At 39.5% G+C, this 12,525-nt stretch overlaps 1 protein-coding gene across 1 annotated transcript in view; it reads left to right on the top strand.

Annotated features, from left to right (window-relative positions):
- Nucleotides 1-12,525, top strand: part of ROS1 (ROS proto-oncogene 1, receptor tyrosine kinase) — a 75,067-nt gene that overhangs the window by 51,382 nt on the left and 11,160 nt on the right. Inside the window, exons 36-42 of the mRNA XM_026065970.1 lie at nucleotides 368-503; nucleotides 928-1,090; nucleotides 1,369-1,433; nucleotides 3,940-4,069; nucleotides 5,068-5,165; nucleotides 5,799-6,002; nucleotides 7,170-7,304. Of these exons, the coding sequence (XP_025921755.1) occupies nucleotides 368-503; nucleotides 928-1,090; nucleotides 1,369-1,433; nucleotides 3,940-4,069; nucleotides 5,068-5,165; nucleotides 5,799-6,002; nucleotides 7,170-7,304 (931 nt within the window). The remainder of the gene's footprint in view (nucleotides 1-367; nucleotides 504-927; nucleotides 1,091-1,368; nucleotides 1,434-3,939; nucleotides 4,070-5,067; nucleotides 5,166-5,798; nucleotides 6,003-7,169; nucleotides 7,305-12,525) is intronic.

Genomic DNA, 12,525 nt, shown 5'->3' with positions numbered 1-12,525 from the left:
GTTGGGTACTACGTTTATTCACCAAAGGGTCCTATTTTTTTCCCCTCAAGCTTTGTCCCTAACAGAAGAGTCCAGACTTAAGCTGGACCTGCCCTGTCATCCCTCATCCTCTCCGTGGGACATAGCACCAGCCCTTTGGGCTTGGGTCTTGCCGTAAACAAAAGCGAGTGTTTGATTTTGCTGCTCAAGGAGCTGTTCTCTCTGTCTTCTGTAGAGAAAAGATATTGGCCAGATAGAAATGTCCTGTGTACACAGGCTGCTGGAAGGTCGTAATGAAGAGAGCAGCAGATAACCTGGCCATTCAGCCTGATCTCATGCTGGGATGCTCTCAGAGTGAAACATCTGATATTCTGCTTTTCTATTCCAGTATGGCACCAACGATGGAAATCCAGAAAACCAGTCTCACCTGGCCAGATAGTACTTGTCAAGGAAGATAAAGAGTTAGCTCAGCTCAGGGAGGTGGCTGAGACAGTGGGACTAGCCAATGCCTGTTATGCTGTCAGGTATATCCTTGGAGCAAGTGTGTTTTCAGGACAAAAAGAGTAAGAGAGTTTCCCCGGACTGGTTTTTATCAGTGTGCTCATCCCTGACACATCGAGGTGGAGTTAAGATCCACATCTGCACTGCAGGGCTGGTCTTCTCCGAAGTATGCCTTGCTGTGCTGGTCCCCTGGCACGCACGCCAGCTGGAGGAGGCCTTGATTTCTACTAGGCCACCCTGCATGCTCACTTGGAAAGGAAATGCGAGCGCGTGGGGAGGGAAAGACTTGATATATTCCAATAGCTTCCAAAACATCCAGACTTCACCCAAGTCCCCCTTAAATATGTCTGATGAGACAGACAGTACCAGATGCATTTGAGGAAGAATGTTAATAACATTTCAACCATTTTTAACTATTAAAAAGTGACTAGTGTTCCTGTTTTGTAGCATTCTTCCTTCTTCAGAAGAGATTGAATCGTTGCCAGCTTTCCCTCGGGACAAACTAAACTTATACAAATTGCTGGGAAGTGGAGCATTTGGAGAGGTATATGAAGGGACTGCAGTAGATATCCTGGCAGATGGAAGTGGAGAATCCAAAGTAGCAGTCAAGGTAATCACAGCTGCATATTTCTCTGGCAACAGAACGGGATAGGCAGACAAACTTGTCTGAGAGGTTGTACCACAGAAATGGGAGTTGAGAGCTTTAGGTGATTTCATTACAGTATTTTGCACAATTCACTTAAAGCTGAGACTATCACCGTATGATCCCTGAAAAATATTAAGAGTGTATGTAAGGCTGTGTCTGTGTCTGATGGCTTAAGTTAAGTGCTGCATGATAGTAGTGGTGGTGTCCTGAGTATCCTTACTTTTTTGCTTTCTGTTGAATAGACTTTGAAGAAAGGTGCAACAGACCATGAGAAGAGTGAATTCCTGAAGGAAGCACACTTAATGAGGTAAGGACAACTTTACTACTAGGCACTCTTTAAAGCCAGTACACGTGAGGGCTGTGGCCTTCTAGAGGATACTGGTGCTTTCATTCTTCTGAACAAATTAGTGTGGCATTTTGGGGAGCCCTCCTGTTTCTGCTGAGAAATTGTATCACTACTGGTGAAAGCAAAGCTATAAAACTGATTTGCAAAATTTAAGATGCAAACTGCAGTTTAGGTATGCTTATATCGTGGATTTATTGGGTTTTGAACTGAGACAGTCCAGCATCTTTACTCCCCTCGAAGTAAGTTAGTTAGTTAAAGACAACTGGGCAACATTTCGCTAATCCCATTTTATCAAAATAAATTTATCAACACAAGCTGATGCCTCAAGTTTCAATATAATGAGGAAATCTGGTTTAAAAATGTACGTGTTTACCACTAGAGGCTGCCACATGCCTCTTCTACTGAGGTGGATGCAAGCAGATAATACCTGCCAGCAGTGTGTGAGTTTTACATGGAAAGGTCTGTGTTTCTGCTGAAACTCTGTTTTTCTAGAGTCTCCACAAAGACTAGTAGAAGCTGAGATGAAGTTTTCAGCTGGTAGCATAAGACTAAGAAGAGGGTTTCATTTTCAGATCTGCTGATCTGCACTTCTCTGACTTCTATTTTGTGTGTGCAGAATTAGAAGCATCTTTTGAGAAATGGAGGATTTTATATTCTGTGCAGAAAACATAGTGTTATTAAATTTGGAATTGATTTTCAGAAAATTCTTTTTTGTCTGTGTTTCCATATTAAACAAAAATCTTGCATTTCTTTGCCTAACTTTTTCCACCTACTCGACACTGACTGAGGATAAAGCCTTTTGAAAATCTCAGAAGCATCCCCAATTCTGCTTTCTTTCTGCAGAATATAGTCCAAAAACAGAAATCCAGGAAAAATATGTAATTGGAAATTACTGTATTTAAATGTAAATGCTATTGTGTGCCCACATACACACCAGTACCGTGAGATAAAGAAACCAAGAGAATAGGAAAATTTAAATATTACATATACCCAATAGTCATTAAATCAAGAAAAAAGTTGGTATGTTTTATATGCTTTAAAGCTTTCTTTTTTTTATCTAGAAAAGAGTGATTTAATTCTCTCTTGGAGGGCTTAGTGATACTTATTGATATTCATCTATAAGATCTCTTAAATTAATCCAAGGGCAGAAGGGGAACACAAGCATACCTGATTATTTGCAAATCCTCATGTTCATTATTTAAATGTAACTTTTATTTTGCTTGCCCTTTTGAAAGCATATTAAAATTCAGCTTGCAGTGTTATGCACACTGTCCGAGTTAAGCAAGGACTATTTGTTTCTTCTATTTTTACTATGCAGCAGTGGGAAAATATTTGAGTTACCTGTGTTGCAAACAGTCCCTTGATGCTGGACATTGGCAAGTCATTTGTGTCCAAATACATGTAGCAAATTCTTGGGTATATCCCGTCACTTGGGAACTAATGAATGACAGCTCACTGGAGAAAGGGCTGGGTGAGCTGAGCTGTAAGGAAAGTGCCAGGTGCTCCTTCCTGGGTTATTGTTTTTGTGAGGGCCAGGGTTTGTCTGATTGAGAGGTATGTGCTGGGGGTAAGGGGAGAACTGTCAAATTCAGAATCACACTTCTTGTTAAAGAGTTTTTGACCACACCTAAGATTACTAGAATTGAAAGAGGTTAGAAGAAAAATGTTTCTCTGCTTTATTTGTTTGTTTACACTGGTGCATTTGACAGCACTTTAGACACCGCCAGTTTCCCCAGTAGAGTCAAGTTTCTCTGACTGTTGGTGTGAGTCCTTTCACACAGCAGTCAGAAGGGAAAACCATTTTCAAACACAAGACATGTAATTGTGAAAGCTCGGGCACTGACAGAGCCCGTAAATATTCTCCGCTCTTTGAAAAGTGCTAAATGTCAGGCTGCTGATTGCTCTGTGGTAATCCCTGTCTTTTTGGACACACACAAAGCAGTATGTAGCATACCTTACTCCAAATACTCCTCCTGCATATTTTATTCTTCTTGAAAATGTACTCTGAGAGAAAATTCTCCTTTGGACTGTGTAAATAATATGGTGCACCTCGTGCTTTTACCTTTCTCTGCACATTTCTCTGAATCAACAGTTCTGCTGTGATTACAGTAGTAAAAGCAGTCTGTTAAAATACTACAGATTCCCATGTTATTCTTAGCTGAGATTGCCATTTGGCTACCTTGCTTTACTTCCTTTTTCCTAGAAACATGATGAAGTGTGCTTTTAATATGCGTACATGCATTAGACTGCCCACCAAAATATAGTGTAAGTCTGTATTTTGCATGAATGTCCCTGAACTCTCCCCATGACTGAGCAAATTCAAACATTGTAAGTTCACACTGTTGGTAGAGGCAGGATTGTAAAAGTCAAACTGCTCATTCATTGCCGGCAGCTATGTGCAAGTTATTAGCTATCAACAAACTGGAATTTTTCATACATAATCTCACAGTCGTTTCCTTCTCTTTAGTAAATTTGATCACCCCCACATTCTGAAGTTACTTGGAGTGTGTCTGTTAAATGAACCTCAGTACCTTATACTGGAGCTGATGGAAGGAGGGGATCTACTTAGCTATTTACGAGGAGCCAGGAAGCAAAAGGTAGGATAGGAAACCCAACTGATATGTTTTTTAACCTGTAGCTGCCCACTGTTTCTCAGTTTTCTTCCTCCTTAAAGGCCCTGTTGATGTCCAGCTGTTTCTGTGTCTGCAGTCTCTGACCTGACTTTTCCCTAACGCCCTGGGACCTCAGTGTTGTTCAAATGCAGAATTTGAATTTAGAGGTGCTGTGAAATGGATTGAACGTCAGTAGGCCACTGACAAAAACTCTTTTTTCAGTCATGAGATGCCTGTTGAGTTTCTTTCTATGCACACCATGAACAGTGCTTTGAAAAGTGATCATAAATAATGGTGGTCATGTATTTGGTCTATTAAACCTCACATATATATTTTTTTCTTTGAATAGCAGAAGTATCTGTAATGTGCTAGGCAGAGTCCAAGTACAGAAGAGGACACTGTATACCCAAAGGCTTTAGAAAGAAAGAGGAAAAGAGAAAGGGATAAACCTCTTCAATTAAGTCGTTTTTTTCATAGTCAGCATACAAATTAAGAATATGGATGGTAGGAATGCAGGCCAAAAAGACTCGACACTGAAATTTTATAGCATTATAGTAATAGCCTTGTTCATTTGCATGATCAAATCAAGTCCATACTCAGTACTGAATTCAGAGATATGCACTATAATCTTTTCTACTGATAAATACAGCAGCCTGATATGGGGAGAAAATTTTCAGGATCCCATTTCTTCTGCTACAGCAAAGAAGCAATTCTGAAGGTCCCAGGATATTCTTAGCCCCACATCAAAGAACAGGATATGCTCTCCTGCCTTGCAGGGCAATGATTTGGCAGTTTACCCTGCCAGTAATTGGTGTCTGCTTTTTTGACATACAGAGATGTTGCACCTCCCTGTTTTTTGAATGTTTTGGAAAAGTCCTATGAGTTTCAAATGAGAAAACAATACCATATTGGCATAGTAAAGCTGTCTTTCTGAGCTTATAAAGCTGGAAGACAGGGCTAACTTCTGTCTCTGTTTCTTATAGCTCCAGAGTCCCTTACTGACAGTGACTGATCTTTTGGATATATGTTTGGATATTTGCAAAGGCTGTGTCTATTTAGAGAAAATGCGTTTCATACACAGGTACAGAGCTTATTTCCTCAGTTTTCCTATGCTTACCCACAGTACCAGGAGTAATTATTTTACCTGGGAAAAGATTTCCTGGGAAAGATGTCACAATATAATGGGAAGGGGAAAGCACTGGAGTACAATATAATTTTGTGTTAGTTTGCTAGAATCATCTTCAGCTCTCTCACAAAGTGGTGGGCTACTCTGAGATTTGAACCCAGGACCCATTGCACAGGAGGCAAGAATCATATTACTAGCAACAAAGAGAAGGACAAGCAGAGAGATCTGTTTATTGTCTTCATATGCCTAATGGGTAGTTATAGGGGACACAGAGCCAGACTCTTCTCAGAGGGGCACAGGGAAAAGACAAGAGGTGATGGGCACAGGTTGCAGCTAGGGAAATTAGGAAATATTCTTCACAGTGAGCAGGATCACTCACTGGAATGGGCTGTCCAGAGAGGCTGTGGAGTCTTCATCCCTGGTGACATTCAAAACTTAACTGGATGAGGCCCTGAGCTGCCTAATCTGACTTCATGAATGGCACTGCTTTGAACGGGAGGTTGAACCAGATGATCTCCAGAGGATCCCTTTGGCCTGAGTTACTCTGTGATGCTAACTCCATCCTCTTGTTTCTGCTTTACAAATCAGGGACTTGGCTGCTCGCAACTGCCTTGTATCTGTGAAGGAATATGAGAGCTGCTCCCGGGTAGTAAAGATTGGTGATTTTGGACTTGCCAGAGATATCTACAAAAATGATTATTACAGAAAAAGAGGAGAAGGACTACTCCCTGTGAGATGGATGGCCCCTGAAAGCCTCATTGATGGTGTCTTTACTAATCACTCTGATGTCTGGTGAGTTCTAGCAGCCATACAATTGCGCAAATAATAATGCTAAATCCCACAGAGAAAAAGAATGGTTTACCAGAGCAATGATGAATTTGTATATAGCCATCTCTAATCATTTATAGGCTAAGGCATATATCTTTCTAATATAACTTTCTCATAGTTTGGCACTATGACAGTACCTGCATGTATATATTTGTTCACTTAATGCTTTGGGATCTACCTTTGGATTCTGGCTGTAAAGAACTGGTGTCATTTGATTAAACAATATTATACTAAGCCTGCAGTATGTTTTTTTGCTTGTTTGGGCAGTGAATTGGCTACCAACATCTTGTTCTTTCSATTCAGTCTTCCATTAGATTAATTGGCATTTCCTTCCTACAGGCAAATACTTTCCCCTTATAGTTTCACCCTCTTCTAGTGACTTCTTTATTTTTAAGCTCATATGTGTCATTAGGCCTTTATCTAGACCTAAATTTCTCAGCAATGTCAGGGGAAGGTCATAGTATTTTGTTGCAGTGGTATAGTTGAAGTGGACATTTGGGTGGGTTTGAGTTTACGATGAAGAAGCAGAGACCTCCTGACAGGACGCATGGAAAAAAACAAAAGAAAACAGATCCATTAAACCTGAGATTCACATAGATTTAGACTTGGGGTAAGCATAGGCACTTATGGGTAGGCTGTAGCCCACCAAACTTTTATCTAAGTCTTCAGCACCTGCAACCTAACCATTTAGCTGCCACTCTTACATTTATCTAAGAAAACCATTTAGTTCTATATAGCAAACCCTATGAGGTGCTGATTGCTTTGTGAGTGGTACTTAGGAGAACTTGTAACTCTCTCCATTTCCAGTGACACCTCTAGAGATATCTAAACCCTTGATTAAGTGAGGACAKGCTCAAATGGAGAGTGATGGCTAGAGAAGCTGTGTGTGCTCAGTCTTCTGAAATGTATCTCAGTGAGTCTGGGAAAGTGTGTTGGTTCCACATATTTACTTTAACTATCCGAGAGGTTGGCTTAAGGCTGTAGGAATTGTTTCACATAAAATTAAAACTACTTAGTCCTAATTTTTCTAACTGAGCTTTTTCTTAGGTTGGAGGCATTTTAGTTAATTGCTGATAGGGAGATTGCTCATGATCACTAAGGTAATTAAAATTATTTGTTGGTGTTTCTTAGGGCGTTTGGAATCTTAATGTGGGAAACACTAACCTTGGGTCAACAGCCATATCCAGGTTTTTCCAATACGGAAGTTTTACACCATGTACAATCAGGAGGAAGGCTGGAATCTCCAAACAATTGTCCTGATGACTTGTAAGTTAACTTTGTTTGAATAATGTTGGTAATATTTATAAGACAGAGCAAGAGCAAGAGGCTTATTGCCAGGCGACCATAATTTTAAATGTCTGCTTAGACCCATGCAGAGTTCAACATCCTCCGTTTTTTGTTCAAATAAAACAGCCTGCATGTGTAGCCACGAGCCCTCTACCAACTCATCCAGTAACTCAGCCTGTGAGTGAGAAATTCAGTGACAGCTGAAAATTAAGTCTTCAAGTTGAATGGTTGATGCATACTGGTCTTCTTAACAGGATTTCAGAGACAACATAAATTCAGTCTTGGGCTTGAATCCTGTAGTAATTTGATAACAGGCCAAGAGTGCCTGATTAAATTCTGAGGTGCTTTCAGACTGTTTTTCTATCTCTAAATTTAACCTATTGAGCGCAGACATTGCATTTTTTTTTTTTTAGCTGAGAAGTATCTGTACAGAAAAAGATAGCTGAATCAAAGAAATAAGGGGTAATGAGTTGAACATCCTTTTACCACTGGGGCTTAGCTTTGAATCCAACCAGTTCAGTATTGGTTAGAAGTTATGATGGCTTTAAGAGAGAAATTATTGGTCCCAATACACCATGTGCCTATGATATAACTGGATATAACTGGTTCTCTCATTGGTAGCTGCAAGAAATATGCTAACATTAGATTTTATGTGGAAAATGAACCATGCTCTCTTTGCAGATATAACTCCTACAAAAGCCAATAAGAAAAGCTCAAGCAGAACAACAAGAGAGAAGTCTGCACTTCTGATTAGTATTTAATTGAACTGGATAAACAAAACTTTCAATTTTGAACTGTTTCTTGAGCACAAAATTCAGATGCAATTAAAAGAAAAAAAATGTTAATATAGATAGTGTATCAAACACATACTATCCCGAAGTGTATGAGGGAGAAAGTTGAAGCAGATCCTGATGATCATTCAGTATTATCTAATTTCACGTCTCAATTCCTATATTACCCACTCTGCATGAGCAGTAACAGCAATGCACTTTACAGCTGATCCTATGAATGGAAGGAGAAGTTAGCCAAAGTGTAAAACTCTTACTCTTGTGACTCAGGAAACGATTTAGGAATAATTCGGTGATTGGCAAACCTGCTCTGTCTGGTAGGTCTCACATCAATTACAATGTTCCAAGTTCCAGAGCTGACGAGAATTTCTCATTATGTAGGGATAGCAGAAATACTATATTAACAACAAGAACAAAACTTTTATCACTCAGAGGAGCTGAAAAACTGAAGACATTAGATTTTGCATTCAGAGCAGAGGGAGAACTGGAAATGACAGAGCAAATGAGAGGCAATTTCAGTTTCAGTATTTTTTTGCTGATAAATTTTTCCTCAAAAAATTCCTGACAGCTGTCTCRTGAATAAAAGGTATAGGTGATAAAGTATATCCATGTACTTGTTTGTTATTCAAGCCCACACAGAAACCCATAAGCTACTTTTAAAAAGAGTGGCAAGATCTTCAGAAGAATCATGAAAACTATGTTTGATTGAAGTAGTTCTCAAGGTCCCAGTCCCTAAAAATTTGTGTAGGAGGTAGGACCTGGTAGGTCTTAAAGGCTGGTCTGCATGTTTTAACTTGTAGGATTCAGGGCCTAATCACAGTAACCCCGTTTTTGAAAGCCAAGGGGTCGAATGAGCTCTTAGACTCTTGTACCATCTTGTATCTCATTTGGTGAACACTCAGCACCTGCATGCAGCTTCTGTCAGTAGCGTAAATAGCTTTTGCTACTTTGTTTCGTCATTAATGGCATGCTGGGATTCTTGACATTCCTGCTTCCCGCCCTGTGGTTTTGAACCTGCATCAGGACATCAGCAGTCAGTAAYTGTCTCCTTGGCACTTTGGCTTGCTCATTGTCATTTGACAAAACAAACCATCACTGATAGGAAGAGAGTTCAAAGGCCAAACTACTTCAGCTGAGAAGTGTTGAGGAATCTGTGGTAGGCTTACGTTGCAGGTCCAAGTAGGGCTGACAGAAACCTTGGGACATAAGAAAGCATTAAGGAAGTGGGATTGTGTTGGCGGGGGAGGGGGGGAAAGGAAGTAGTTCTTCCTCTCTTCTCCCCAAAATGCTGCTCCAGGGGGATAATCATCTGCTTCCATGCAGTGGAGTGTGGAGTGGGTAAAGTTTGGTGATAAATTGAAAAAAGGGCTTGGGGATCTACAAACAAGTTCACATCTATTGCAATATGAATCAGGTGTATGAATGGCACTCATTTTGTAGTCAGAGATCCACATCTGGCACAAGTGAACTGAGCTCACCTCACGTATACCCTGAAGGCTGTGGATTGCAGTTAGGAGAGTTTGTACAAGTGTGGTACCACTTGCTGACCTGAAGCTGTGGTTCCACCAAATGCTCACTGCTATGTAAAATTACATGGTTGAGTTTGATGATAAAACCTTGATAACTAAAGGCTTTTTCTCTCCGGTTCTGGGAAAATCCGTCTGGGAGATTTGGGAGGTGAGAGACAAAAAAGGCTTGCTCAAAATGCAAATGCATAAAATGAAGGCAGAGAACCTTCACAGAACCACTTCTTCGTCCCAATGATTTTTTTTTTAAGAAAATCCCCACATCAATGGTATTTTCCATCTTGCATGAAAGAAAATTAGTAATATCCTGTAGCTCGCATGCACTACAGAAAATTTCAGGGATAATTCACTTTGAGTCTCCAATATTAGTTAACCAGTAATAGTCCTTTGGTTTTCTGGGCTCTCAAGTCCTTATCTTCTCCACAGATGCAACTCTGTTGGAAATTTTGTTACCTATTGTCCAGCCCAGATAAAATACAATTGTAAAGTGTAGGTGTACAGATAGGTTCTTAAACCTAACATAAACCTGGTGTAGTGTTTGGATCTGTTATTTTTCATTTCTTCTTGTAAGGCTTTCCCAGTCAAGTAGGGGAATCCTCTGAGCCTCTTCTTCATACTGAAGGAGTTCGGTCTTTGTTAGCCCATATCTGACCCTAAAGAAAATATAGGAATGTGCTGCAGCTGTCTTTCATGTATGGCTTGGTGTATTAGTCTGTCTTTTACTTTCTTGATCAATCTCTTGCTGGTGCATTTCTGGGCTAGTAAAAGTTTATGCCATGTGACTTAAAACTTTGGATGTCACAACAAGCCTTTTAAGCTAAATATCACACTGAAAATAGCTGTCCCTGCAAAATTTACAGATATATTCTGAGAAGGGGTGAGAGTTTCTGTTATTAGGAACCAAAAACCTGTCTGAATTAAATACTTTGTGGAAAATATCAATTCTGGTATTAATATTTTAAACCAACCAGAAAGTAATTTGATTTAGGAAATAAGAACACAGAATGTAACTAAAATGAGAAAATTCCAGGTCTGACTTTATCAACAATGGATGCCCCCAATCAATAACAACCTGAATGGCTTTGTGAAGTAGTTTGTCTATTTAAAAAGTTAGTTATTTAAAAAGACAAAAATTGGTCTTAGGAATGCAAAAATATTCAGAATTCACATTTGTCATGTTCTTGTTTCTTAAATGACTTACGTATCACTTCCTATTTCTTTCTCCCTCTGTTGCTTATGGCAGTCCATTTCTTTCTCTCCGTTAGAGTAGAAGTGTGTTCATTAAGCTCTAACGCTGTTTTAGTACATTGCTACAACTCGCACAGGGCTCGGCTCATGAGAGCCCGAGCACTAACCTGGAGAAGCACAGCACCTGGACTGATGTTCTTGTCTAGGATATCCTGGAAACACAGATGACTAGAAAGCAAATTGTTTGGCTGCTGTCATTCAAGGCTGACTTTCGAATTAAATGTGGCAAACACTTTGCTGGCAGCAAGAGGAAATCTCTTGAGTTATTTCACTTCATTTTGAGTCCCAGTTAGTACATTTTCACCTATGTTTCCTGTGACATCAATAATTAGTACAGCTGAAGGTAAATAAGGAGTTGAAGAGATTCAGGGTGATAGGGAGTCACTACCATTTTTTAGATTCTTAAAACACATTTTCAAGATTTCACTGAATTGTTTTGAAAAAACAGAACCATTCTGTCTGGTTCTGCAATGATATGACACAAGTCAATGAAAAAAGGTTCTGAAACAAATTTTCTAATCATGGTTTTCATTCAAATCCAAAGTTTTAATGAAAAATATCGCTGAAAAAACAGAAGTCAAAAAGATATCTCTCAGCTGTTATCAAGAGTTTTGTAAAATACACATTTGTGGAAAAGGACAGTAGTTTCCTTCCTTTTAAGAAGGATAATTGAGGATCTGAGCAAGCCAATTCATTTCACATAACTCACTAACGCCTGGTATCACATAGCAGTAAGTCTTAGACGCTGCTTGTCAGGGGAGGATTTGAATTTACCGCTTAGAGGTGAATACTCTGCATTCCATTAACAGCTTCCTGAATCATCCTTTCACTGACTACTCAAATGTTACACTCCCCGTTTTGAAATCCTAACACATCTCTCCCCTCTGAACACTTAGCACATCCAGGTGCTGGTTACATTTTGGTTTTCACCCTGGCTTTTGTAGGATTTGGTTCTGTGTAGCCGGGACTTGCCACAATTCATGCCCTCAAGCAAGCAATATAAATCAGCCTTATCCTTTAGACAAGCAGGGAGGGCAGTTTTTTTCACTGAATGGTACCAAAAGTTTTGTGCAAGATGGGTGAGGATTCCCCTAAATCCTGAGAAAACTCATACCGTTTTTGCCGTTGATGGGAAAACCTACTTGTATTTGTTTTGGACTGGAGGCAGAAGTCTAAATTAACCCTCTCTGTTCTGGATTCTGCCTCAAACTTCCTCTGAGGTTGAGGTGGAACGAGTTCAGTTTCGTTTCTGTTTTTAGAGATCCCTTCTTTTCTGTGAGAGAAATATCTCCTTTTCTGCTTTCACTGAAAATACCAGTGACTTCTTTGGTGAGAGCAGGTATTACCAGCAAATATGTCTTTTTTCCAAAAATGTTATAGCTACTCCCAATCTCAAAAATATCCAGCTTTGTAAAAATTAAAAACATTCATAGTAAGTATTCCTGACAACTGACCTTAAATTTGCTTTTCCTTCCTTCATGAGCTGGTGAAAATCATTGCACCACATATGAAGTTTTCAGCAGTTGAAAATCTAGGCTGAACTTGCCTGTCAGAGGATTTAATGATTTGTGTTTGGAGATGAATGATTTGACTATCTTTAATATTTGCATTTTATCTTTTTTTTTTTTTTTTTTTTTT

Source organism: Apteryx rowi, unplaced genomic scaffold, assembly GCF_003343035.1.
Source record: "Apteryx rowi isolate R43461 unplaced genomic scaffold, aptRow1 scaffold_235, whole genome shotgun sequence".
Lineage (NCBI taxonomy): Eukaryota > Metazoa > Chordata > Aves > Apterygiformes > Apterygidae > Apteryx > Apteryx rowi.
Note: the sequence above shows the minus strand (reverse complement) of the source record. Positions and strands in the feature narration are given on the sequence as shown.